The sequence below is a fragment of the Microcaecilia unicolor genome, chromosome 11 (assembly GCF_901765095.1).
Source record: "Microcaecilia unicolor chromosome 11, aMicUni1.1, whole genome shotgun sequence".
NCBI classification, from domain to species: domain Eukaryota; kingdom Metazoa; phylum Chordata; class Amphibia; order Gymnophiona; family Siphonopidae; genus Microcaecilia; species Microcaecilia unicolor.
The window spans coordinates 169,441,853-169,468,726 of NC_044041.1; the positions used below are offsets into that span (position 1 = coordinate 169,441,853).

Genomic DNA, 26,874 nt, shown 5'->3' on the forward strand with positions numbered 1-26,874 from the left:
ATTATCGTGCTTTCTGCAGAGTCTATGATCATACAAGCTCCCCTCATGCTGCCTTAATGGCATGCTCCATCGTGACCTGGAAGCATTATTTATAAAGCTCTGGTGATATGAGTAGTAAATACCAAATTTGTACTTCTTCTCTGTTGGGGATTACCCTTACCACCAACCAGGGGACTGATTAGTGCCATTTATTGTATAGAGATCAGTTTAGTGAAAACCTGAGACTACAGTTCATTTTGTCTAAACCACCAAATACCCACAGTTGATGCTTGTCTTTCACTTCTCTATAAATGGTCTGAGCTTCTGGACTTTCCTTCCTTGTTTATGTAGTCTTAGGCTGACTCAAGCTGTTGGGTGGATGCTTAAAGCTTAGGTTTAGTTGGGAAGGATTGTTTTTCTTGTCAGCTATTGAATTCATTTGAGAATGAAATAGAAGTGTTGGCGGATGCCTCACCTCTTGCTGGTGCTCGGATTCCACCTTCTGGACTGGGGTGTTCTCTTTGTAGTTCCTGTTTTATTTTTTGGGCTTTCTAAGCATCTCTGCTCTCCATGCATTCTTATCTTAACACTTGATGTAATTTCCTTTCTGCCTTTGAAACATGTTTTTATTGCAAACTGCCTAGCAGCTCTCTGTGTATTTAGGTGGTATATCAAATGTCTCAGTTTCCTGCACACAAATGTTGCCACCAAATCACCTCCCCGGTTATGAGGTTTAGCGAAGAGCGCAGGGTGATAAATGATAAAGGTGATGGAATGGCTTCCTTTTGAAGGTTAATGCTTTACAGCTGAGGGGGGATATAACAGAAGTTTATGCGCATCGTGAGTGAGGTGAAACTGTTCAATTGGGAATAACTGCTCCTCTCTATAAAAGACACTCCATAAAACTAACGACCAAATCATAGAAACCTTTTTTTTTTTTTCCACACATTGGGCTTCAGAAGAGGTTTGGACAAGTTCTTGGAGGAACTCTATAAAGAAAAACCCCCAAAAAGTCAGATAGACCTGTGAGAGCCATCACTTGTCCCTTCATTTTAACTGTGAGAAATTTAATCTACTATTTGGGATCTGCCGAGTACTTGTGCCCGGGATTGGCCACTGTGGGAGACAGGATACTGGGTAGCATGGCTTTTCATACGATATCAAACCAACAGTGAATCTGTTAAGTCCACTGTTGGTTTGAGTTTGGCACTTTGGATTTAAGTGAATTTCTTTTCGCCTATTTTCTGAATTTTTCATACGAGATACCTTCAGCCATATTTGGCATGTCCCAATCTGAAAAAATACTGAAAATAGATAAAAAAAAAAAATCTTTACAGTAATGCAGTTGGTTGTTAATGCAAGCAAATTGTGTATTTGTTATTTTAATGTATGTTTTATTGTCCTCCGCCCTGGATAAGGGTGGGTTATAATAAATCTAATAATCTAAATCTAATGTTAGTGTGTAATATCTGTAGAAGCCCCTCTTGTGCTGTTTAATTTGTGGGTGGCATGGTCTAGAAGAAAAAATAAACTTAGTCCAACTACTGGAATTAGTTGCATTATGTCTAGTTTCTTGAGGAGCAGTTTAAGAAGCATATCAACACAAGCCTTCCTCCCATTCATGTTACTTTCTTTTGTGGGGGGGGCTGTTCTGTTGAGGAGAACCCCACCTTTACCATGCATAGACCTCTCCATGCACAGTGGCTATATGCCTGCTGTTAGTGAGGGACCAAAACAGCTGGTGTCTACCAAACTTTGAATGCATTTTCAAGTTGATCAGCCTTTCCATGCAGCCAGCCCCCCTCATCATGTAATTAGTGTCTTTGTGTTTTGTTTTTGTGTTTAAGATGATGACTCTACAGTGTAGTAACCAGAAACCTGGCTATCCTGAGATGCCTCTGTTGTTATATATAGGTCACGCTGAAACTGTCACTTCAAAAATAAAACATTCCAGTACATTTATTCTCTGTTTTATAGATCTATAAATGTAGCATAAGCTTCCTCAATTCTTCTGCTATTCTGTAAACCCTGCAGTGTCTTATCACCCCATGTGCTCTTGGTCATCAGCTCCTGCACAGGATTTTGTTGGGTTTTGGAGGGTAGCATCAGGTCACAGGATTAGCAACGGGTCTCTCCAGAGCAGAGAACAAATGCTTTGTGGAATGTTTTAGGGTGTCGCATATCTGTATTCATAAATCTTTGCTCTTGCATGGCATTGAGAGAACTAGCATTTAAGTTTTTTTCCTGAGATTGATTAGCTCACGTTGTGTGTTCTTGTATGGTGAACTGCATCTGCCACTTATCTGCCCACTCTTAACCTGCTGGTATCCTCCTTCCATTCTCCCTCACAATTTCCTACCCTTTTCTTTTGTGGCATGTTTTTTCCTTTAGGGTTTGATGTAGGAGCTATACTAATTCTTTTTGTTACATGCATACAATAGCTGTATGGATGTCTGTGTGAGTTTTATGGTTGGTGACCAAAAAAAAAAAAAAAAAATGAGTGGGTGGAGGTTTGTGTGACAGGCCTCTTTTGATACTGGTAGTAATCAAACACTGTGGTGCAGAGATGCTTTCCAAGCTTAGAATAGGAAGTCAGAACTCGGATGTCACGACAGTTTTTAGGCAAGACTACAGAAAAGGTACAGTGCTTTCCAGTAGTTTTCACATTCTTGTATGTGTTCCACATTCTGCTGTCTAAAAAAAAAAAAAATTCAAAATGCACCAAAATAGGAGAGAATGCTGTATGCATTCAATGTACAACCAGTTTTCCATTGACAAGCAGGATTGAGTCTGTCACACACCAGGACAGAGCAGCTCTACCAGAGTTCAGAACTTAGTGAAGTGCTGTTTGCTATTATCCAAAAGGGCTGAAGGAGAGCTGACAAATATCTTCATACGCAGGACTAGAGCTAAGGTTGCTGGTACCTCCCCCCCCCCCCCAACTCCTCTTGGGTGACTTAGTCCAGTCACCCAAGAGGACCACCAGATACCATTAAAACTGGCACATGCTTTATCGGAGGTTTTCAGGCCTAAAGTGCAGACGCCTTCTGAGTGCAAGGTAATATCCTCAACCTCTTCCAAAAGACTTGAAAAAACACTTCATTCTAAGTGCTAAAGGTTGGACTCTTGCTCTGCACAGCAGTTCTAGAAGATGTCTAGTGCTAAATGTGTAGGTGTTATGCAACACGCGAGCTGTTTGGCGCAGATCTTGCCTTTTCCTCAGTGACTCCAATTCTCATCACATTGACAGATGAGTTCTCCCCCATCTATTTTGTTGCCTCTTCTAGTGCAACTGCATTCATTTCTACCAAAGTTGATTAATACATTTGAGTAAGGCTATTGCAAGGTACAGACAACCAAGTGGAGCCAGCATATTCATTGCCACCCTCCTCTCTAGGAGCCAATCTTTCCAAAATAGAGGAGTTCCCAGATCACCTGGATACTCATCTGGTCCATCTGAAGTGAAGGACTATTCTATGGTTATCCTCATTGATACCTTTCCTCCCCCAGCGAGAAAAGAGTACTTATAAAGAAATCTATTACCCTTTATTCATACAAAAATGGCAGAAAGTTACCTTTTTCACTGCAGTAGATGTTGGTCTAATGTACATAGAAGCACCTAAGGCTAAAGTTGCCCTTTCCTTGTCATCAAGCAGATGAAGCCATTACGTATGGGTTGTGTCCATCAACCAGCAGGGGGAGATAGAGAGCACTCAACTTTTCACAGTGCCTCATGGCCAGCTAGCTCCACTGCCTCTTCAGTATTCTCTATCTCCCCAAGCAGGGTGGCTGCAGCTTCGTCGAGCTCCATCAAAAATCTGCCTGGGGGTGGCTCCTGGCTTGCCAGTTGTTAGCCGGGGTGTTAGAGGCTATAGCAGCTTCACTTTGAAGGCACATAGGTCAGCCTTTCCCTGCCTTACCCATGCCCCCATGGATGTGGACATATTAGCTTGCTTTTCCCTGTCCTTTCCCACTCAGTGGATGCAGGCACATTGGTTCGCCTTTCCCTGCCTTTCCCACTTATCTGAGCCTCTGGAGTGTTTTTATTTACCTCTTTTGCCTCTGCTTTCCTCACAGCGTTAAAAAAAAAAAAATTGCGTCTTGCTTTAGCACAGCGATCTTGGAAAAGAGGTTTTTTTCTTGAGATTCTTCTGCAGGACCGGAGCTGTGATACTCGGTCTAGTGAGGTAAGAGTGTTTTCTGACTCCTCCAGGGTGGGTCCACGATCGGGACGTTTTTGGCGTGAACCGCCATTTTTGAATTTTACCACCGTTTTCGGCGATGGCTGCGGAGAGTGTAAAGCGCTGTTCTAAATGTGGCAAACGCAAATCAGCAGCGGGGCTCTGTAATTCGTGCTGTACAGACGGTAGAGCCGGCCCGAGCATAGCGAGCGGCGATCTTTTGCGCTCTGAGCTGGCAGCGGACGCCATTTTGGATTTTCCACATGGCGCGGCCTCCGTTGCGACGGAGAGCCCTGAATCCGGGGGGGGGGGTTCCTCTGAGTGAGGCTAATAATAGAGCTGATAGCCCTGGGCAGGATCCGGGCGGTCAGGGAGCGGTTTTCTCCCCTGATTTTGTTTTAATGCTGCATAGGGCATAGGGCATGCTTAAAAGAGCTCTTCCACAGGGATCTTGGGACCCTCTGCTTGCCCCCCCCCCCCCGTGGTCGGGCTATGAGTATTCTGAGGGGTCTGGCAGAACTTCTTGGGCTGAGGAGCCAGAGTCGGGTGCAGAATTGCAACATGAGCTTGATGATCCGTCTGCGGTGAGGATTGTCCACCGCGAGGAGCTGCCAGCACTTATTTCAGATGCCTTACAAGCCCTCTCGATTGAAGATCCTGGGAGTGGCACAGCCTCCTCTGTTAATCCAAGGATGGCTAGTACCAGAAAGCCTGCTTGAGCCTTTCCTTTGCATGACTCCATCCAAGAGCTTATTTCGGCTCAGTGGGCTGACCCCGAGGGACCTTTGAAGGTTGCCAGGGCTATGGGGCAATTATAACCTCTGAGTGAGGAACATTTGGCTCGCTTTGCAATGCCTAAAGTGGATGCCCTGGTCACGGCTGTGACAAAGAGAACTACCCTCCCTGTTGAAGGAGGTGTTGCCCTGAAGGATATTCAAGACCGCAGGCTTGATTCAGCTCTGAAGCGGTCCTTTGATTTGGCAGGTCTCACTGTTCGGGCGTCTGCATGCAGTTGTTATGCTGCTAGAGCCTGCCTGGCTTGGTAACAGCAGGCAGTGGAACAGCCCGGTGATGGAGCGGAGACCTTATCTGTAGTGGCTCCGCGAATGGAGTCGGCCTTGTCCTTTTTGGCTGACGCCCTTTATGATATGGTCAGAGCTTCGGCTAAACAAATGGCTGTAGCAGTGGCGGCTCGCTGCACTCTTTGGCTATGACATTGGGCGGCGGACACGGCCTGTAAGCAAAGGTTGGTGAAATTGCCCTTTCAAGTTGCCTGTTTGCTGAGGAGCTGGAAAACATTGTTAAAGGCCTGGGGGATTCCAAACCTCAGCGCTTGCCCGAAGATAGGCCGAAGCCTTCCTCTAAGGGTTAGGCGGTCCGCTCCTCTTACAGACCTCGCTTCCGTGAAGTCAGAAGGTACCGCCCGGGGCGTGCTGCTGGGTTCACTTTGCGTGCCCGCTTTCAGCAGAGAAACTCCTTTCGCTTGGACAAACGTTCCGCAGCTGCCGGTTCAAGGCCTGGAGTTCAGGGGCGACCCTCTCAATGATGGTGCACCAGCCCCCTTCTCGTTTCCTGTCATCGGATGAAGACTTTCCCTCTTTTTCGAGGAGTGGGCCAAAATCTCCGCAGATCAGTGGGTCTTGGACCTGATCAGAGACGGATACCGAATAGAATTTGATGCCCTGGTGAGAGACATGTTTGTGGAGTCCCGATGCGGTTCTGCCGCCAAACGGGCAGCGGTAGAGGAGACTTTGCACAGTCTGTGCCAGATAGGGGCTGTGACCCTGGTGCCTCCCGCCGAACAAGGTTTAGGCCGCTACTCCATTTACTTTGTGGTGCCACGAAAAGGCGGGTCTTTTCGCCCGATCCTGGACTTAAAAGAGATAAACAAGTCCTTAAGAGTGCGGCATTTTCACATGGAAACCCTGCGCGCCGTCATTGCGGCGGTACAGCCAGGAGAGTTTCTCACGTCTCTGGACCTGAAAAAAGCTTACTTGCACATACCAATTTGGCCCCCGCACCAGAAGTTTCTGCAGTTTGCGGTGTTGGGAAAACATTTCCAGTTTCGGGCCTTGCCTTTTGGCCTCGCCACAGCTCCCCGAACCTTCTCCAAGGTAATAGTGGTAGTTGCTGCCTTTCTCAGGCGAGAGGGTATCCGGGTTCACCCGTACCTAGACGACTGGCTCATCAGAGCAGACTCAGAAAAAGAGAGTCATCTAGCTACAGCCAGAGTGGTTTCAGTCCTTCAATCTCTAGGCTGGGTCATCAATATGGCCAAAAGTTCCTAACCCCCTCACAATCTCTAGAATATTTGGGGGCCAGGTTCGACACAGCCTCGGGCTATGTGTTTCTTCCCGAGCAAAGGCGGTGCAAGCTTCAGAATCAGGTCCATCTGCTCCTGAGGATGCCCCGCCCGCGAGCTTGGTACATTGTCCAGCTGTTGGGATCGATGACGGCCACCTTGGAATTGGTGCCATGGGCGAGAGCGCACCTGAGACCTCTACAGTATTCTCTACTTCAACGATGGTCTCCAGTATCTCAGGATTATCAGTGCAGACTTTCTTGGCTCCCTGCGGCCCGCCTCAGTATGGAGTGGTGGCTCTCGGACAGCATGTTGCAGTGGGGAATGACGCTGGCACTCCCCGACTGGTGCCTAGTGGTGACAGATGCCAGCCTGTAGGGCTGGGGTGCACATTGCCAGGGGAAGCATGCCCAGGGTCTGTGGACGCCCGACGAGTCGGAGTGGTCTATCAACTGCCTGGAGTTGAAAGCGGTGTTTCTGGCTCTTCTGGCCTTTCAAGTGACCCTGGAAGGATTGGCTGTCAGTGATGTCGGACAACACGACAGCAGTGGCCTACATAAATCGACAAGGCGGCACTCAGTGCAGAGCTCTAGCCGCGCAGGCTGAACAAATTTGCCACTGGGCCGAGCTGCATCTACAGTCCCTGTCGGCAGCTCACATTGCAAGTCAGAGCAACGTGCAAGCCGACTATCTAAGCAGGCATCAGATCGATCCAGCGGAGTGGGAACTAGCAGACGATGTATTCCTGCAGATATGTGCCAAATGGGGCAAGCCAGTGATGGATCTTATGGCGACCAGTTCCAATGCCAAAGTCCCGTGCTGCTTCAGCAGACGGAGGGATCCTCACTCTGCCAGGTTGGATGCCTTGGCTCAACCCTGGCCCCTGGGCTTGCTGTATGTCTTCCCTCCGTGGCCCTTGATAGGGCAAGTGCTTCTGCGGATTCGGCTGCATCCAGGAGAAGTGGTGCTCATCGCTCTGGATTGGCCCAGGAGGCCTTGGTATGCGGACCTCCGACAGATGCTGTTGGAGGCTCACTTTCCGTTACCTCTGGTTCCGCACCTGTTTTCACAGGGTCCGGTGGCCATGGAGGACGCCTGCCGCTTTGGTCTTATGGCATGGCGATTGAGAGGGCGCAATTGAGAGATAAAGGCTACTCAAATAAGGTAATTTCCACTCTCCTGCAGGCCTGTCAGCGCTCCACTTCCGTGGCTTATGCCAGGATTTGGCGCCAGTTTGAAGTCTGGTGTGTTTCAAGAGCGCTTTCTCCGTTGCGGGCTTCTGTCTCGCCGATTCTGGATTTTTTGCAGGATGCTGTACACAAAGGCTTGGCCTATAATTCCCTGTGGGTGCAAGTGGCAGCATTGGCCTCCCTGTGTGGCAAGGTTGAAGGCGTGTCCTTAGCTGCTCATCCAGATGTGGCACGGTTTCTTAGAGGGATGCTTCGGCTCCGTCCTCCCATGCGGGCACCTTGTCCAGCTTGGAACCTGGGGTTAGTATTGAAGGCCCTTCAGGGGGCTCCCTTTGAACTGCTTCCGCGTGCTTCAGAGAAAGATTTGACACTGAAGGCTGTCTTTTTAGTGGCCATTACTTCAGCGAGATGGGTGTCAGAGCTCCAGGCGCTGTCCTGTAGAGACCCTTTTCTGCAATTCTCAGAGTCAGGGGTCACGGTTCGGACCGTGCCTTTCTTCATGCCTAAGGTGGTTTCAGCGTTTCACCTAAACCAGCCTGTTTTTCTTCACTCCTTTGTTGAGGAGGAGTTTCCAGATTCATTTGGGCAGTTGCACCTTTTGGATGTGCACAGGACTCTGTTGCTGTATCTGCGAATTACAAATTCTTTCAGGACCTCTGATCATCTTTTTGTGCTGTTTGCAGGTCCTCGCAGAGGGTCTTCAGCGTCTAAAGCCTCTATTGCCCGTTGGCTCAAAGAAGCTATCTTTTCAGCATATCTGCTGTCTGGCCGGGCTCCGCCTGAAGCCTTTAAGGCACATTCCACAAGAGCGATTTCCTCTTCCTGGGCGGAAACTGGAGCACTATCTCTTCATGAGATTTGCAGTGCTGCAACATGGGCTTCTAAGCTCTCTTTCGCCCGACATTACAGGCTGGATGGATGCGCGTTTTGGAGCACAAGTGCTAGCGCGTGGTGTGGCTTGTTCCCACCCTATTTAGGGATTGCTTTGTTACATCCCATACGTAATGGCTTCATCTGCTTGATGACAAGGAAGGGATAATTTTCTTTCCTTTAGTAATAGCAGATGAAGCCATGAGCCCTCCCTGTATGATTGTCTGTATTGCAGTGATTCTGATTTTAGGTGCTGTTCTTGTTTCCTGAAGTTGTATTCCTTCCTTGGGGAGTCGGAAAACAGTCTTCAGGATTCTTGTTACAGTTATAGGAGGATGAGTTCATTCCCTCCAGTTCATGATTTGGGAGGATGAGTTTATTCCCTCCAGGAGGATGCAAGTATTCCCTCTGTTTATACAAAGTGGAGGACGAGTTTATTCCCTCCAGGAGGATGAGTTCATTCCCTCCTTTGTTGAGTTTATGCCCTTGTTAAGGGGCCATCGTTCGCTGTGAGGAAAGTTCATGTTATTCCCATTGCGGTTTGCCATACTGCTTTGGAAGCTTCAAATACTGAAGAGGCAGTGGAGCTAGCTGGCCATGAGGCACTGTGAAAAGTTGAGTGCTCTCTATCTCCCCCTGCTGGTTGATGGACACAACCCATACGTAATGGCTTCATCTGCTATGACTAAAGGAAAGAAAATTATCATGGTAAGAACCTAATTTTCCCATTCATGGCATCCTAAATGCCCAGCAAGTTCATGTGGCAAAATCCACTTACAGTACAACCTGGCACCAGTTTTTAATAATGGCCAGCTTTCTCATTCCTCTATGAAGAAAGACCAAGAAGTGTAGGGAGTTTTCTACAGCTTTTGGATCACTTCACTTTGGCAGTTAATAGTGGCTCATCAACTTTGTGATCTGATATATGCATACAGTCTTTCAAAAAGTTCAAGCTTTTTCACCTAGCCTTTTCATGGAGGTATAGACTCAGCGTACCTGAATGTAACTCGCCTTGAGCTACTACTGAAAAAAGGTGTGAGCAAAATCTAAATAAATAAGACAAGGATTGCCAACAGCAATTTCCCTTTCTATGTCTCAGGTCAAGCGATCTGTAGAAGTAACTTCACTCATTCCATACAATAGTCAAAGTGAAATGCAGAAATTTTACTTAATGTGCTCTGCCAGCACCACAGATGATCAGTAACATTACTGGTTGCTTCTTCATAGAGATGAGAATTATCAAGTACACTGTTTGCAGAGAACGGTGGAATTTCTAATTGCATGAAATACTGAGGCTTCCCAGTGGGCTTGCCTGTTCTGTTTACTTTCAGATGGACAGTATCCTGCTCTTGCATGTTAGTATCCGTGCAGTGCAAGGCAATTCTCAGTCAGGCTTGGTTTCTTTCCTGCCAAGATTTTAGGGTTGCTTTGCAAACATATCCTGAAACCTCACTTGGCAGCTGCTGCCCATTGACAGATGAGCTCAGACTAATTCCTACTGAATCTGACTTCAGTTTTGTGCTCTGTTACACATATTTTACTGCAAGGATAGAAAATTGCTGTGCAAATTTGGTCAATCCAGATGTGTACTATAAGGATACCTTTTCATTAGTTACAGTTCTGTGGATCCTAGCAGCATGTGTGTATTTATCTCCGTAAGAAGGATAGCCCTTAAATCAAGGGCAGGAATCTGGCTCTAATACACATCACATTGCATAGCTGGAAAGAGGGCTTGAGTATATTTATTATTATTTATTTAGATTTTGCTCACATCTTTTTTTAGTAGTAGCTCAAGGTGAGTTACATTCAGGTACTCTGGATATTTCTCTGTGTCAGGAGGGCTCACAATCTAAGTTTGTACCTGAGGCAATGGAGGGTTAAGTGACTTGCCCAAGATCACAAGGAGCGGCAGTGGGATTTGAACCGGCCACCTCTGGATTGCAAGACCGGTGCTCTAACCACTAGGCCACTCCTCCACTCCAAGGGCGCAAGTTAGTGATTGCACAGGCTTTCTTGCAATACTTTATTATAGTTGTGAAGTATTTACTTAAAAGCAGGGTCATTTTAACCATCTATGGGGCCCCAAACAGCTTTTGTGGGTGGTGCCTTTACCCCCTTCCCTCATTTTCTCTGTCCTGTCCACCACCCAAGCCATTTCCCAGCCAAAAAAAAAAGGGGAGCATAAAACCATGGACCTGCACTGTAGTCTCCGCCGCCAATGGCTCTTCCCATCATGCCCATTCTGTTTCTGAGAGAGAGAGACCAGCAGAGCATTGACAGCACAGACTAGACAGCGGATCTGCATCTTTATGGTGGGAATCAGTGGAACTGGTGGTGATGAAGCTGCTGCACAGGATTGCTTTTGAGCTGGGCCCTGGGGCAGATGCCTCTTTTGCCTGAAGGTAAAAGTGGCCCTGACTAAAAAGTGCTCATAAATATTAAATCTGACAAAGTACAAATCAAAGCAAGAACAAGACAGTCACAAGTACAAGTATGTGTACACATAGAAACCCCCCCACATAACATTAAAGCTATAAACAACATTCAAATTCTCCAACAACTGGGAAGCAATTGGGAAAAAATAGTTTCCACAGTTTCATCCTATAGGGAACAAGAAGAAAGAATTAGCTTTAAAACAGATGCCAAATTGAAAAGGGAGCATGAAATGTATTTTCACAAAGCTACGTTTTTATCTCGGGGGGGGGGGGGCAATTTCTCCAAATGGGTTAGTTTTGCACATTTCTACATTAGGGGTGGGCAACGATTAAAAAATTTAAAAGCAATTAGTTACTGCATGCATTTTGGGCATTTTTCTCACCCTTTCCTACTGGCTCTGTCCCATTGAGCACAAACCTCTCTCTCTCTCTCTCATCCTCTTTCTTTCTCTCTCTCTCTCACCCTCTTTCTTTCTCTCATGCCCTCCTCTCGAGCCTTCACCCAGTTTCTCATGTGACCCCCCTTCCCACCCTTAACCCAGATTCTCATATGCCCCCCCCCCCCCCCCAGCCTTCACCCAGATTCCCCCCTCTCTCCATGTTTACCTCACCAGCAGAGCTCGGACTCTGCATTTTCTCTTCTTCTTTGCTGCATCAAAGTCCATTTTCTCCCCCCCCCCCCCCCCCCAAAAAAAAAAAAAAAAACTTTCTCATGCCCCCCCCCAACCTTCATCCAGTTTCTCTTCTGTTCCCCTCCCCAGCCTTCACCCAGATTTTCTCATGCCCCCCTCTCCCCACGTTTACCTCAACAGTAGGGCTCGGGCTCTACATTTTCTCCTCTTCCTTGCTTTTTCAAAGTCCATTTTCTTCCCCTGCATGGCGATCAGGGTCTGTAGATACTTGAGCTGCACTTTATAGAAAGTTGGGGAAGTCTTGCAGTTTCAAGTCTTCGTGACTCTCATGGGACTTAAAACCATGAGAATTCCACATTTTTGCACAGAATCTGAACTCCGAGAGTTAGTTGGCTGGCCTCCGCAGCCCATGCTAAAGGCTTGCTGGATCTCCTGCTCCCCCGAGCCTTGGTCCTACCACACACCCCTGCACCCCCCCCCCCCCCAAGCCACAGATAGGGGAATACTTTCAGTGGGGTTTTTTTTATTCTCAGCATGCCTTAGGGCACCCTCAAGACGTACGAGGAAAGAGTTGAGGACCTGCGTACGCCCTGGTGGTCTAGAGGGGGCAGAAAAGAACCCCACTCTTTCCTGCCTGCTACCGCTGCTTTGGGCTTCAAATGGTGATCTTGTGAAACTGCCGAAGGAATTTAGACAAAGTGGTGGCACCGGTCCAGAGCAGCAGCAGCGGACAGGAAAGAGTGGGAGTCTTCCTGCCCGAAGAGTTACTACCGTGTAGCTCCTCGTGCTCTTACCTCACTGGTGAGTGTAGGAGTGGTGAAAAAATATGGATGTTAGTGCAGTGGGAGGGAGATATAAATAAATAAGATGGAGGGAGGGAAGATGTTTAAAAAAAAAAAAAGGTGGATGCTATGTGTGGGTGGAGGGAGGGGATTGGAAAAAATATGGATGCTGGGAAAAATGTGGATGGTATTTGTATACAGGGAGCTGTATTATTGGTTAAATTATGACTAATAAACTTACAGAATTTGCAAAATTTTGAGCAGCATTTAGATTTTTTTTTTTTTGTTGCAGAATTCCAGCAGGAATATAACTTGCAGGAAATCAGTTCAAAATGCTGTGACAGATACAGACTCCCCGACAAGGGCCCCCTTGTTTCACTTTTCTTTGCTGCGTCAGGAGGCGAGAAAAGCTTGTGAATAACCTGTTGCAAGATGGCAGTAGGAAACTTAAAAACACCGTCAGAGGCTCCACCCCATGTAGAGGGAAAACCAATAGAACACCACCAAGTCCAACTCTAGAGTGAGGGAAAAGGAAAATACTGTATAATGTTTTCAATTAAAAGTCTCCCACTCTATGGGGCCATTTAATCTGTTGGCTACCACTGTTTGAAGTATGAAGATCTGTCTCGGTTCTTGTTGTCAGAGAAGTTATGAAACATCCCCGCATCTTCCAGTATTTCTCATTTGATCAATGGCCGTGCATCACGAGTCCTCAAATTTGTGTTGTCTCTTGACAGTGTTTTACTGTAGGTGCTCCAATTCTTCCTGCCGAGATACAAGATTTATGTTAAATTAATCTCATTCTCCACATTTATTTTGTCTGTCTTATACATCTGAAACCAGTTTTGCACATACCATGACAGAAATGAACCTCACTTTTAAGCCAGGAGCAGAACATCATATCCCATCACATGGTCTTTCCTGTTGATGTGTGCTTGCAATTTGTCACTTGGGCCAGCCCCCATGGAGAGAGAAGATTGACTGTAGTCCTACTGTGGAGGCACCTGAAGGGCTGATTCAAGAATGGATTTGTCTGGCTCTGGAGAGAGCCCATGGCTCTTACCTCTGATAGGCTAAATGGATAAAATAAGGCAAAAGTCTTGACAGTCAGTCCAACCCATATATTCAGCACCAGTATCTTGGTATACAAGTAATTCCTGGCTCTGACCCTGGACCACCCTGGTTGCTAGCCAGAAAGCGCTGGGGAGATCTGTAGAGATTTTCAGTGACATTATCTGATAATTCTGCTTCGGTAAACTCATTTATCTAGGTGGCAACACTGGCTTCTTGGATTATTGCAGCTGAAATATTAGGCCGCTAATTGTTAACCTGCAAGTGAAAGCTCATGACGCCCAAGGGTTGTTGTAACCAGAAGCCCGTCACTGAGCAGAAGCTATCAAATGAATACTTTGAAAAAAATAAAATAAAAACCAAAGTGAGAATTTCCTTTTCTGGCACAGTCACTACTTATCAAATATAAAGATGTCCTATAATATAGATAAACAATAATCATATGATAAGCATTAAAAAGAGGAAATGTGCATACGTGAAGACAGTTTGTTCCTTAATACAGTGGTTCCCAAAGCTGGTGCTGGAGGCACCCCAGCCAGTCAGGTTTTCAGGATATATACAATGAATATTCATGAAGAGATTTGCATACAGTGGAGGCAGTGTATGCAAATCTCTCTCATGAATATTCATTGTGAGTATCCTGAAAACCTGACTGACTGGGATGCCTCCAGGACCAGTTCTGGGAACCACTGCCTTAATACATAGACCAGTAGAGCAACCAGCAACAATGGAGCCTGCCTTTCTATTTAAATCCTACCCTTGTGCTAGGAGGAGCAGGCAGTGCCAACTCAAGTCCTTTTGTGGAGACAAGCAAGCCTCTGCTTAGTTCACTCAGTCCTCCCCGACCTCTTGATGCTTGCAAAGATAGGGTCTCAGTCCACTCTTTGGAGGAGGCGATTAGAGGACGCCTAGCCTGTTTTTATGAAGAATTGGTCAAGATTACGTCAGACCGGTGGGTCTTCGGTTATCAGAGATGGTTACAAATGAGAGCTCTCCTCTCCCATCACAGATTTTTTCTTGGAGTCCCTGCACAAGGCTTGACACAAAAGGGAGGCTGTTTTTTTCTACTCTTCGGTATTTCCAAGAGTTTAGAGTGGTGCTTCATTCCCACCTCCAAATAGCGTTGGAGCCGCTATTCCATCTACTTTGCGTTTCCAAAGAAACGAGGCTCGTATCACCCAGTCCTAGACATGAAACACATCAACAGGTTTCTGTGAGTCAAGCATTTTTAAATGGAAACCCTGTGGTCAGTAATGGCAGCTGTTTGACCGGGAAAGTTTTTTTTACATCTCTGGATCTCAAGGAGGCGTTCATTCATGTGCCCATCTGGGCCCCACATCAGTGCTTCCTTCTCTTTGCTATTCTGGGACAGCACATCTAGTTCCAAGCCAATGCTCTTTGGGCTGGCTGTGGCTTCTCAGACCTCCCCCAAGGGTCATGGTGGTGGTAGTGGCATTTTTGCGGAAGAAAGGGATCAGAGTTCATCCGTATGTGGGTGGCTGGTTGACTCAGGCCTCTTCTGTACAGGAGAGTTATTGGGCCACTTTCAGACTCTGGGTTGGGTAATCAATCTGTTCAAGATTTCATCGCAAAACCTGGAGTACTCAGGGAGGAGGGGAGTTTCTGACACACTACAGTGCAAAGTACGGTATTCTTTTTCAGCATTGGCAATTAAGATTTTTTTAAAATACTTAAGTGAGGGACTGTTCTCAAGTTTTTGCTTCATATTTGGGCTACCCTTTATATTATTTTAATGTGGCCACACCCTTTCTGTGGTATTTAAACAGTTTTATGGGTAGAAGCTTTTACTGAATCAACACTACAGCTGCACAGAAGTTTAGTGAGTGTGTGCACTGATTTGAGCTTTCTCAGCAGTTTTTTTTTTTTTACATGTGCTTCTTACTCTACAGTAGTGGCACATAAGCTGCTTTTAATCTTAGGGATTGTTTACAAGTTTTAGTTTTACGTTTTCTTTTCTTTTTGTTATGGCTGCTACCCTGTGTATGGTATTTAAAGAGCATTGTGGGCAGAAGCTCTTGCTGAATTGACAAAAGTAACTTCATGCTGTTGGTGCGTAGAATTTTGGGGGAGTGTGTTAACCTATCTGTTTATTATTCTTAAGGGGTTGTTCTTACTGTAAGGTTTTGTCTCTTAAGGGGCTGTTTGTTGTATGCTTTTGTCTCATTTTAGCCTTTACCATCTAGGTGGCATCTTATTCGTACACCTAGTGGGTATGTATTGCCTTTTATTTCAACTCATTTGATTCTTTGTAACATTATGAATTTTATAACTTGGATTCTAACATTAGTGCTCCCAGTTTTATATGTATTGTTAGTCTGTAGTATTATATTTTTAAATGATTATTGCTTTTTAATATGTTTAGTTTTTATAATTTGATACGAACACTGGTTTAACAGTTTTAATAGCTCCTGACACAGACCCAGAAGGTGCAAAACATGACCGTATTGAGCTACTATTTACTTGTTATGAATAAATAGTTCCATGAGGACCAGGTTTTTTTAATCTGCTCCTTTTTTCCATAAAGTTGGATCATGCGGGTCGGCTGCCCTGGTTTTTTTTTTATGGGGGGGGGGGGGGTTGTGGACCAAATCAGCGACACCATCACACGTGGGATTATGTACAGGTCCTAGGCTCCATGGTAGCGACACTCGGTATCATTCCTTGGGCCAGGGCTCATATGTGCCTGGTGTAGCAGTCTCCTCTGTCTCAATGGTCTCCCTTTGTCAGGACTAGGATCTTCATTTTTCCTAGACCCAGCAAGCGAAGGTCAGCATGGTGTAGTGGCTGCATCCAACACATGTTCGTCAGGGGGTGTCGCTGGCCTTGCCTCCGTGGATGATGGTTGTGGCCGATTTGAGTTTGTCAGGACGGATGGAGAACTCCATTGTCTTCATCACATTGCTCAGGGTCGATGGAACGTGACTGAGGCACGTTTGCCCATAAGCTGTTTGAAGCTGAGGGCAATCCACAAGGCCTTTCCAGCATTCCAATCTCTTCTAGAGGGAAAGTAGTCCACATTCTTTTGAACAATCTCGCAATGGTTACTTATGTCAACAGACAAAGGGCACGCGTTGCGCTCAGATGGTGGCGAAGGCTCGCCTCTTGTTGGCCTGGGCGGAGACTGATCTGCAGCATTTGTCAGCAGCTTACATTGTGGGAGATCTCAGTGTTCAGGTGGATTAACTGAGCAGGAATATCATGGACCTGGGCGAATGGGAATTGTCCCAGGAAGCCTTCCAGTTGGCACGAGGATGTGGGGAACTCCATCTCTAGATCTGATGGCTTCTTGTCACAATGCAAAAGTTCCCTTGTTCTTCAGCAGGAAAAAAAAAAAGAGTACAGTTCCAAGGAGAGAGATGCTTTTCTGCAGGAGTTGTCAGTGGCTGATCTTCTATATGTCTTCTCCTGTGACCAGTGATAGGTCAGGTGCTTCACAAAATCCTTCTTCATCCCAGCCTAGTTATTCTGATTGCGCTGGATTGGCCCAGGCGACTGTGATATACGGATCTGATCCGTCTCTTTGTGGACAATCCTGTTTGGCTTCCCCCTTGTCGGAGGCTCCTAGTGCAAGGACCAATTCAAATGGAGGATTCATCCCACTTTGGTCTTATGGCCTTTCTCTTGAGAGGTCAAAGCTGAGGAAGAAGGGCTGCTCTGAGGAGATTGTTGCTACCTTGCTTCAAGCCAGGAAGTGGTCTACCTCTTTGGCTTATACTAGAATCTGACGGGTGTTTGAAGCTTGGTGTTCAGAGAGAGCGCTTTCTCCATTCCAGTCTTTTGCCTCAGATTTTGTCCCTCTTGCCAGGAGGGCCTTACAAAAGGCATGGCCTTGAATTTCTTGAAAGTGCTGATTACCATGGGTGTATACAAGGCTTCTCCCTAGTCGCACATCTGGATGTAGTTCATTTTTTAAAGGAGGTCTATTGTCTCGGGCCTCTTCTGTGTTCACCTTGTTCTGAGTAGAATCTTAATGTGGTCCTTAAGTTGCTGCAGAAGGTGCTCTTTGAGCCCATTTGGAAAGCTATGCTCAAAGATCTTGCATTGAAATCTGTTTCTTTCTGGTGGCGATTCCTTGGGTTGTCAGAGCTTCATGCGCTGTCCTGTGGGAAAACTTTTCTTCGATTCACTGAAGCAAACGCCTTTATTTACACAGTACCTTCATTCCTCCCAAAAGTGGTCTCTCTCTTTCACTTGAATCAGCCCTTGTTTTTTCCATCTTTTAAAAGAGAGGACTGTGGGAAGGAGTTGCATTTGCTTGACATCCGGCGGGTACTTCTGCAGTATTTTTATATAACCAGTGAGTTCTTGTGGTTGGATCATTTGTGCTATTGGTGGGGCCGAATCATTAGGGGGGCACCCTCTACTATTTCTTGGTGGATTAAGGAGGCCATTGGTTCGGCTTATGTTCTTTCAGATAACCTCCACTGGTTTTGAGATCTCATTTGACTAGAGCAGTGTTGACATCATGGGCAGAGTCTCGGTCATTTTCTCTTGAGAAGATCTGCCGGTCGACTGCTTGGTCATTATAGTAACATAGTAGATGATGGCAGAAAAAGACCTGCATGGTCCATCCAGTCTGTCCAACAAGATAAACTCATATGTGCTACTTTTTGCGTATACCTTACCTTGATTTGTACCTGTCCTTTTCAGGGCACAGACCGTGTAAGTCTGCCCAGCACTATCTCCGCCTACCGCCACCGGCTCTGCCACCCAATCTCGGCTAAGCTCCTTAGGATCCATTCCTTCTGAACAGGATTCCTTTGTTTCATTGCATGCCTTTGCCAAGTACTATCGTTTGGATGTCTCAGCTTGGGCCGAATCATCCTTTGGAGCATTGGTGCTCTCTGTGGGGGTTTCTAATTCCCACTCTGTTTGAGGACTGCTTTGCAACATCCCACAAGTTTCTGGATTCATCTGCTGTTGAGGACAAGGAAGGAAAAATTGTCTGTCTTTTGTCACAACAGATGAATCCAGAATCTCACCCTGCACTGGTTGCTCTGTATCAAGGACTTTCTCATTTTTTGTTTGATTTTCTGGTTACGGTTGCATATCTTTGTAGGGTTCAGCTTGATCTTAGAGATTTTCCATCCTGTGAGGAAGGAGAAATTTGAGTGTATCTTCATCCTTCTGCTTTGTTATGAGAGATACTGAATGACTGAGGAGCATACCGTCCTATAGCTGGTGTTAGGTGTTCTCTATCTCCATCTGCTGGTAGGGGGTCATAACCCACAAGTTTCTGGATTCATCAGCTGTGACTAAATTACCAGGTAAGAGACATAATTATTCTGTGCTAATGTTGTCATTAGCATGCAGCAATTAAAAAAAATAAATTAGCATATGTAGGCGGTAAGGGCTCATTTGCTAATCCTGCACCAATCAGCACAAGGTAATGTAGCTGCGTTAACTTATTAGCACCGAAACACCCACTCTCTGAACCTAGTCATGCCCCTCCATAAAATAAGTTAATTTGTTTAACGCATGGTTTGCGTGCACAGATTAGGGAATTACTGCAGGATGCTTGAGCATGTCCTGCAGTAAGCACATGCTGGCGCTTACTGCAACTTAGTAAAAGGACACCCATGTTTGTTCACTATGGTTTATGTGTAACTACTATGGTTTATGTGTAACTCGACCAATTTACATTTCCACAGAAGCAGTGTGAGTAAAAGTGGCAGTTTCTGTGCAGTTCTATAAAGTGAGAGTTGATTTGGGTTAGATCCATGGCATTCTTAATATGCAAAGTAGCTCTTTCTGCATTATTGGCATTGTATATTGAAGCATCATGTAATCTTTAAAATAGAAAACAGCTTGATTATAGATTTAGTTTGTTCTTGGTTCTACAACACACATGATAGTTGGAAATGATGGCTACTGCCTGAAGGGTAATCATATTTTAGTGGTAAGAACATTGCTAGTGTGTTGTTCAGCTCTTAACCTTTTTGTTTACTGTTTAACATTTACAATTTTTTTTCTCATTTGTAGGTTGACATGTAGATTGCTGCTATCCTATTTGGTTGGAGTATTTCCTGAATTAACCTCACCAGCAGAATAATGTGTATGATGCAGCTGAAACCTGAACTTCTGCTTCTGTTGCATTTTTGTTCCTGGGAAATCTTCTGCCTGTTGGCACAGACATTACAAAGTTTTAAACAGCAATGTTGACCATGAGGGCAGGAAATCTTAAATCTGGATTTTGCAAGCTTTTGGATGGAAAGCTGGAGCCAGTTGCTTCCAACAATGGTTGAGATCTTTGCGCTGCAACAAAGGAATGGAACTTTTCTTGCTGAGCGTAAAATTCACTCATAGAGTATGTCAATGTATCGGTCCATTCAGAATGACATTGTGGAGCTTGGGGGTGTCCCTGTGAAAGGGAGTGACACTCACGGTTCTCGCAATGGGGATTTCTACCCCCAAGCTTATTGGGTTCAAAATGGAAATGCAACTCAAATTGCCCCTACAGCTAATGAAAGTTCTGTTTTACGGCTCAGTACCACTCCAGCAGTGCCAAAAATGGGGGTTCGTGCTAGAATTGCAGACTGGCCTCCAAAGAGGGAAGCAGTGAAAGATGTGCCAGTTACAAGTCCATCAAGAGAGACTGAAATATCCACGGCTGGTAGAGATTTTCTTTTTCCAAGGGGCTATGAGAATGGGCAATATCTGCAAAACAATTCCAGCTCATCGGGGTTTAGGATCTATCACAAAATGTCGAGGAAGAGGTCTAAAGATGTTGAGTTCCAAGACAGTTGGCCAAGATCACCTGGAAAACTTTTTATACCACTTCGAAACCGGAGTAATAGTGAAATTACACTCAGTGAGTGCGACTTTGAAGAGATCTCTGAGCCAAGAAGTACAAAGTATCTGGGTGGAATGCCGCTCTTCAGAGAATATGGAAGCACGTCTTCTATAGATGTGCAAGGAATCTCTGAGCAAAGTTTCTTTGAGATGCTCAGTGAATTTCGAAATGAGAAACCTGACCAGCTCTGTGTGGCACCAGAAAAACACAATAACTTTCTCAGGGTAGATTCCAACATAGCATCTAATCTCCATCTAGCTGGGACCACAAAAATAGACCTTAGAAATGGCCAGTCACAGAAGGAAGATTCTCAAGCACTACAGAAAGAAAAAGAGAAGTCACGAAAGAAAACTCTCAAAGGAGAAGTGGCTGATTCGTCCATCTTCCGCAAATTAAGAAGCAGTAAAAGTGAAAATGATACAGCAAAATCTTTTGTTGACCAGGAGGACAGTAAACCCCAAGAAAACACCAAACCTTGGATCTGTCAGAAGAGCATTGCACATTATGATGTCCAAAGCATGCTGTTTGATCTTAATGAGGTGGCAGCTAACAGGGTCTATGTCGCTCAGCGAAGGAACACTACAACTGGGGCTTCTGCTGCCTCTGCAGTATCCTTGGCTGTTTCAAGAGCATTTGGACTTGGGGGCATGGATCCAACCTTCACAAGCACAGAAGACTTGATCTATAAGGAAAACTTGGAACATGACCTGGGAGACAACAATAGCAATGAGCTACTCCTCAGCTGTCCCCATTTTAGGAATGAGCTAGGTGGCATGTGTGAGCGCAACGTGAGTTTCTCCAGAGCTGCTACAGGCTCCCCCGGTGGAAGTGAGGAGGGGTCTCCAGAGGCTACACTAAACATGTACTGTACTAATGCTAGTATCTCTGTATTAGAGGTACCAAAGGAACTGCAAAGAAGCCAAAGCTCATTAAAGCACTACAGCGTTGAGCATGTGGACTTGGGGGCCCGGTATTTCCAAGATTATTTCTACGGGAAAGGTAACATTTAAGCTTTCCTTTTCTCTTTTCAGTACAAGAGGCTGAGTTGTGGTTAGTGTTACCCCATGAAGTTAGGTTTCTGGATTTTAGGGCTCATACTACCAGTTTTGTCCTATTCTGTGACCTCTGTTTACCCAGTTGCAATTTGGGATGATAGCATATTCTCTCTCTCCTCTTTTTACTTTGGAGCTAGTGTTTTAGATAGTCGGCTGTTCACACTAACAGAGGCTGTATTGGTCTCTGGACGGTTGACATGTACATCAACTTTATTATTGCAAGGCAAATTTTGTTCATTTGATTTTCGTTTGGGTGAACTTATTTTGACCTGAACTTTTTTTTGTCTCTTTTGGGTGGGCCACTTGTATTATTCACAAATCATGGTTCAGTGCTGTAGTCCTACCGAGGCCAGTTTCTATTGCACTAGGAGCCATAAAGTTGCCAATAAAAATATTAGTTAAATGTGTCTGCATTCAATAAAAGGCAGAGCCCTTATTATGTTTGGTTTAAGGGTTCACTGAATCACACTTAGTTCCCAGCAGTTGAAGAGATGTTGGCTGACATCTTTCTTGGATAGCATCTAGTGGGGAAGAAGTTTCCTGTGACAGTGTGGATCACTCAGGAACTCATGTCTACAAACACTGACCGCCTTCCAAATTATAACATACCCTGAGCATGAAAAGAATTCTGGGTATTTTGGATAAAGTTTAGGAGCATGCACACACAATATATATAGAGAGGAAGGCTGCTTTTGGATGAAAGATCAGATTTGTCAGTGTCTGCTCTTCCTTTGCTTGCTAGCACTACTAGAGAAATCCTTTTATTTTTTTGGCCTGGTAGTTCCCACCTGTTCTTTAGAGCTTCCAGCTCAGTCGGAACAAGTTTCTGTTGAACTATACTGCTGTGAACCATCATTTGCAATGCACCCAGATTTTGCTGAATCATGGCATAAAAAATCTTTAGCAAGGAGCCATGGAACCCTTCGATTGTGGGCTCTAAAATCAGCCTCTAGGTGTCACTATTGTGTGATGATGGACTCCTTTCCCTCCCCACTCTTTATCTCTGTGAATATTGCCTCTGGAGTAGGGGTGCTCAACCCAGTCAGGCCATACCCAACCACTCAAAATAAACAATGAGTATAAATGAGATCAGTTTCCATTATCTATCTCTGTGGTTTGCATATTCATTGCGGATATCCTGAAAACCTGAATGGCTGGGTGTCTTGAGGACTGGGTTGAAAACCCCTGCTCCATAGCATTCCCAACTGCCCTGAGAAGCAAAGCCCTGCTCTAGGACTCGAACAAGTTCTCCTAATGCAGTGCCACAGAGCCACTGGACTATCCTCCTTTCCTTTTCTAAATTAGTATTTCCTTATTGTTCAGGCTGTACCATCATTAACAAGTAAGTGTTATCCCTTCCTGCAAGCAGACAGAGGTAGAGAAGCCAACCTCTCCCAATGACATCACTGGTATAACCAGCTGGTGCTCGGTGGAAAACTACAGCGTTTCTCTACCTGCAGTGCATGGTAGGTTGTTCAGGCTGGTGCTCCTGGTCCCTGGCCTAGTTCGCAGCAGTGCAGGCAGGTGCCACACAACTTGGTAGAGCCTAACAGCCAGCTTCCAGGATCCTGAATCAACAAACTGGACCTGGTGGAGCACAGAACGTTGCTGTGCTGCCCCAGTCATTACCTCATGGTAACCACTGCCTCGGCCCCCACAGGGCTCTGTATTAGGAGGTATAGATCCCTTTTCTGTCCTTCCCTTTGGGTGCTAACCCCTGATTCCCCTGCAAGGACTGGGTTTGCTTGGATTAGCTTTATTCCCTGGCAGAGGGAATAGAAAAAAAACAAAACCCTGTAGATCTAGGGGGTGGCAGGTGAGATCATTGTGATCCCAATCTGTGGTTGGCCTGGAAGGGCCTGTAGGCTTCTGCACCGAGCAGATTCAGGCATGCCAGTAGGCTGACACTTGACTGGGAAGTTGCTTCCTCTCCTTAAGATAGGAAAACTCTGCAGTGTTCAGAACAACTAGGCCGAAGCACCAGTCTTTTCTTCCATTTCCACCCACTTACCACTATTTTGGGTACTTTTCTGGATGCAGGCCTCGGTGGAGGAGATGCACTTATGGATGCAGGCCTCGGGGGGGGGGGGGGGGGGGGGTAACTGGAAGGAGTCTGAGTACTACCCCCACCACCACCTTTGCTAGTTTCTTTCTCTTCAGGCAGTCAGGGGGTGGGACTTTAGTACCCAGCCAAAAAGTAAAGCTGGAGAAGTTCCCAGATTGTGCTATGGCCTGTGTGGTATATGGAGAACGAGACCTGGCACTATTTCTTTAGCCTTTTTATTAGCACTTTGCTTTAAAATAATAATAAAAATACATAAGTTAAACATACTGGGTCGTCTTTCTCTCCCTGTTAGAGTACTAGGAAAGTTCAAGAAAACTACATATCTACCATCAGACATGGCAGTGCTTGTGCAGCTCTAGTTCTCTACTTGGTGAATATTTTAGACTTGTCTCTTCTTCCCAGTATTGCCAGATGGCAAAACATTTTCTAACCTAAAAGTAGCCCCAAAATAGCCCTTTATTAATATGAATATTAATAAGGTTGATATGAATATTAAGGTCAATATGAATATTGATATTGTAATTGTGATCGACATCATCAGAATCAGCATAAGCAGCAGCATAATCATAATTAGCACACATTCATAATCCATCCACCCACCCACAAAACAAAAGGAGCAAATTCCTACAAACAGTCTCTCTTTTGATCTAGGCACAGGAGAAAAAAAAGATTTTAGATGCTCTCAGGTTAACCTAAATCGTGTTTAATGTGGGTTATAAATGTTATAAATAACTAAATAGATAGAAACTCTGAATGTTGAGCACCTGATTATCATAACATGTCTTTTTTAGTGACCCTTTACCAGGAAAAAACAATTTCTTCATGAATACACCGCGTGCTAGGGTGTCCCTATAACCAGCCCGTCCAAATGACACACTGATTACAATTTATAACAAATTACTACTCTACCTATGAAAAGTTATTCCGTTATTGTACTTCCTCTGTGTACATCCGTGTGCTGCACAAACCAGCATGTTTGAAAATATAAGTGAGATTAAATAAAAAATGCTACCACCAACAATAAAGCATGACAACGTGGATGCAGCAGCTCATGGCCAGGCTCCCTCCCCCTCCTCCCAACCTGGCTCGCTCACTGCACGGTCTTCTTCCTCTCTGGTGGCGGCCGCGGGTCCCCTCTCCTGCCACCAGCCAACACCGTCCATGACTGATGTCTGTGTCCTGCCTCCAGCCTCACAGTGGCCTCCGGCTGAGAAGCGCAGCCGCTGTGGGGTGTGGGCCACATCAGTCTCAGACTTTATCTTAGAGTCGGGACTCTAGAGAGAGAGAAAAAAGGCATGTGCCAGATCCTCGCCTCCTGCTGATCCAATTAAGACCAATAGGAAGGCGAGCAGTTAAGGAACAGCCAACCCGCAGCAGCGGCGATGAAAAATCGCCCAACCTGTGACAAAAATAGCCCAAAAAGCCACCCCGGATGGGGCTTTCAGGGAGTCCAAGGTTTTGGAAAAGTAATATCCTTTTGCACCAGAAGAGATTAGGTCCTTGGAAGTACCCAAAGTGGAGGCCTTCCTCACGGCTTCCAAAGAAGAACAACTGAGGAGTTGCCTAATGGTTAATGCAGCTGGCTGAGGACCAAGGGATCCAGGTTGAAATCTTTTCAGCTCTTCTGCCATGTCTGTGCAGGGGGGCTCAGCTGAGAAGACTGAGCAGCAATAAAAGCTGGGGTTTTTTCTCAGGTACTGCAGGCTTACAGGTCACCTTTTGTGATGGCAACCACTGGGTGAGTCATAGGGCTGTACCACACGGGGTGCAGGTTTCCATTCCCATCCCCTTTGCTGCCCTTGCACCCTTAGGTGTTTTCCCCCTGGGCTCCCCTACAAGTTCAGGCAAACTAAAAATAAATAAATAAAAATTTAAAGCTGCTTTTGCTGGACCTATGGGGCCAGCTGACCTTCATCCTCATGGCCTCGAGCAGCAATACCAAGGTGGATTGCTTTCTTCAGTTGCTGAAAAGCATTGGCCTCCCTGGGGATAGATGCCCTGGTTCAGCAGTGGCTCAGGGAGGAGCCATTGTATATCTTCCTGCTCTGGACTCTGATAGGCTGGGTACTGCACAGGATAGCACGACATTCCTTGCTGGTGCTTCTGGTGGCCCCAGATTGGCCTTGAAGGCCATGGTGTGCGGATCAACTTCCCCTGCCCAAAAGACATGGCTTGCTCAGGCAGGGACTGCTGGAAATGGAGGATCCAGATCCCTTCTGGCTCATGGTTTGGAAAGGCAATGTTTAGTGAGAAGTGGTTTTATGCCCACAGTGATCTCCATTTTGCTTAAGACTTGCAAATCTTCTACGTCCCAGGCCTGTGTCCGGGTTTGGAAGGTTTTTTGAGAACTGTTGAGCCCAGCACTCGCTTTCCCCTTGTAAGGTGCAGATTTCCAAGTTTCTCAGGTTCCCACAGCAAGGGTTTGACGAGGGGTTGGCACTGAACTCAGTTAAGGTTCAGTTAGTGGCTCTCTCTTTTTTTTTTTTGAGGTAAAACCCTGGGCCTTTCCCTCACCGTTCATGGTGATATCACTTGCTTTTTGACGGGTGTCACTCGTTTGTATTGTCCTGTCCATCCATCTGTTCCCTCTTTGGATTTGAATTTAGTGCTAAATGTATATTTGGATCCATCCTTTGAGCCTCTGAAATCCGGCCTCCCTTAAAGACCTCACTGAAGACGGTCTTCCTGGGTGTTAGCCAGGAGGATTTTGGAGCTTCAGACTGTCTTGTTGGAACCACTGACTCTCCTCCTAGGAGGATTTCATGACATCACTATTTTCTTCACAAGATGATCTTCCCCTTTCATGTAGATCAGGATGGGGGACTGAACTCTACTGCTTGCAGGCTTCACAAGCTTGACATCCACAGATTTTTGTGAGAAATGAATGAGTTTCACCTCTTGGATCATCTTTGTTCTTTTCATGTCCCAAGGAAGGGCCAGGCAGCGTTCAAAGCATCTATTGCCCATTGGATCAAGGTGGCCATTAAGGCAACCTCCATTTGCAGGAAGAAGAGAGTCCATCCAGGATTGAGAGCTCACTTGGTCATAGACAACCTCCTGGGAAGAGGTCTGAGTTATTTTTCCCAGATAACATTTGTCGGACGGCGACATGATCATTGTACGATTCCATTTTGAAGTGTTACAGATTGAATGTGCTATCTAAAGCCTGTTTGGACTTTGGCAGAGCCATCATTCAAGGGGCTTTGTCTTCTTCTGCCCTATGAGTCTGCTTGGGTACACCCTGCTTGTTAAGGATGATATGGCCCAGATACAAAGCGAAGATGACATTTTAGTCATACCTATTAATTTCCTTTCTTTTAATTGGGCTGTACCTTCGTTAGACCTTCCCTCAGAAGATTGCGCTTTTCGGGGCTCTTAGATCTCTTTCTAGTGATAATTTTTTTAAAAATTCAGATTAAGAATGTGATTTATTATAGCTGTAGTGGTTGATGGGATATGGGTTTGCTTTATGGGACTTTCTACTGCTTGGGCAGAAGC

The 26,874-nt window shown here is 45.6% G+C and overlaps 1 protein-coding gene across 3 annotated transcripts in view; it reads left to right on the forward strand.

Annotated features, from left to right (window-relative positions):
* Positions 1-26,874, forward strand: part of SIPA1L3 (signal induced proliferation associated 1 like 3) — a 292,368-nt gene that overhangs the window by 131,063 nt on the left and 134,431 nt on the right. For all 3 annotated transcript variants that reach the window (XM_030217319.1, XM_030217321.1, XM_030217320.1), the window contains one exon: positions 19,446-21,255. In XM_030217319.1, coding sequence (XP_030073179.1) covers positions 19,773-21,255 — 1,483 coding nt within the window. In that variant the 5' untranslated portion in view covers positions 19,446-19,772. The remainder of the gene's footprint in view (positions 1-19,445; positions 21,256-26,874) is intronic.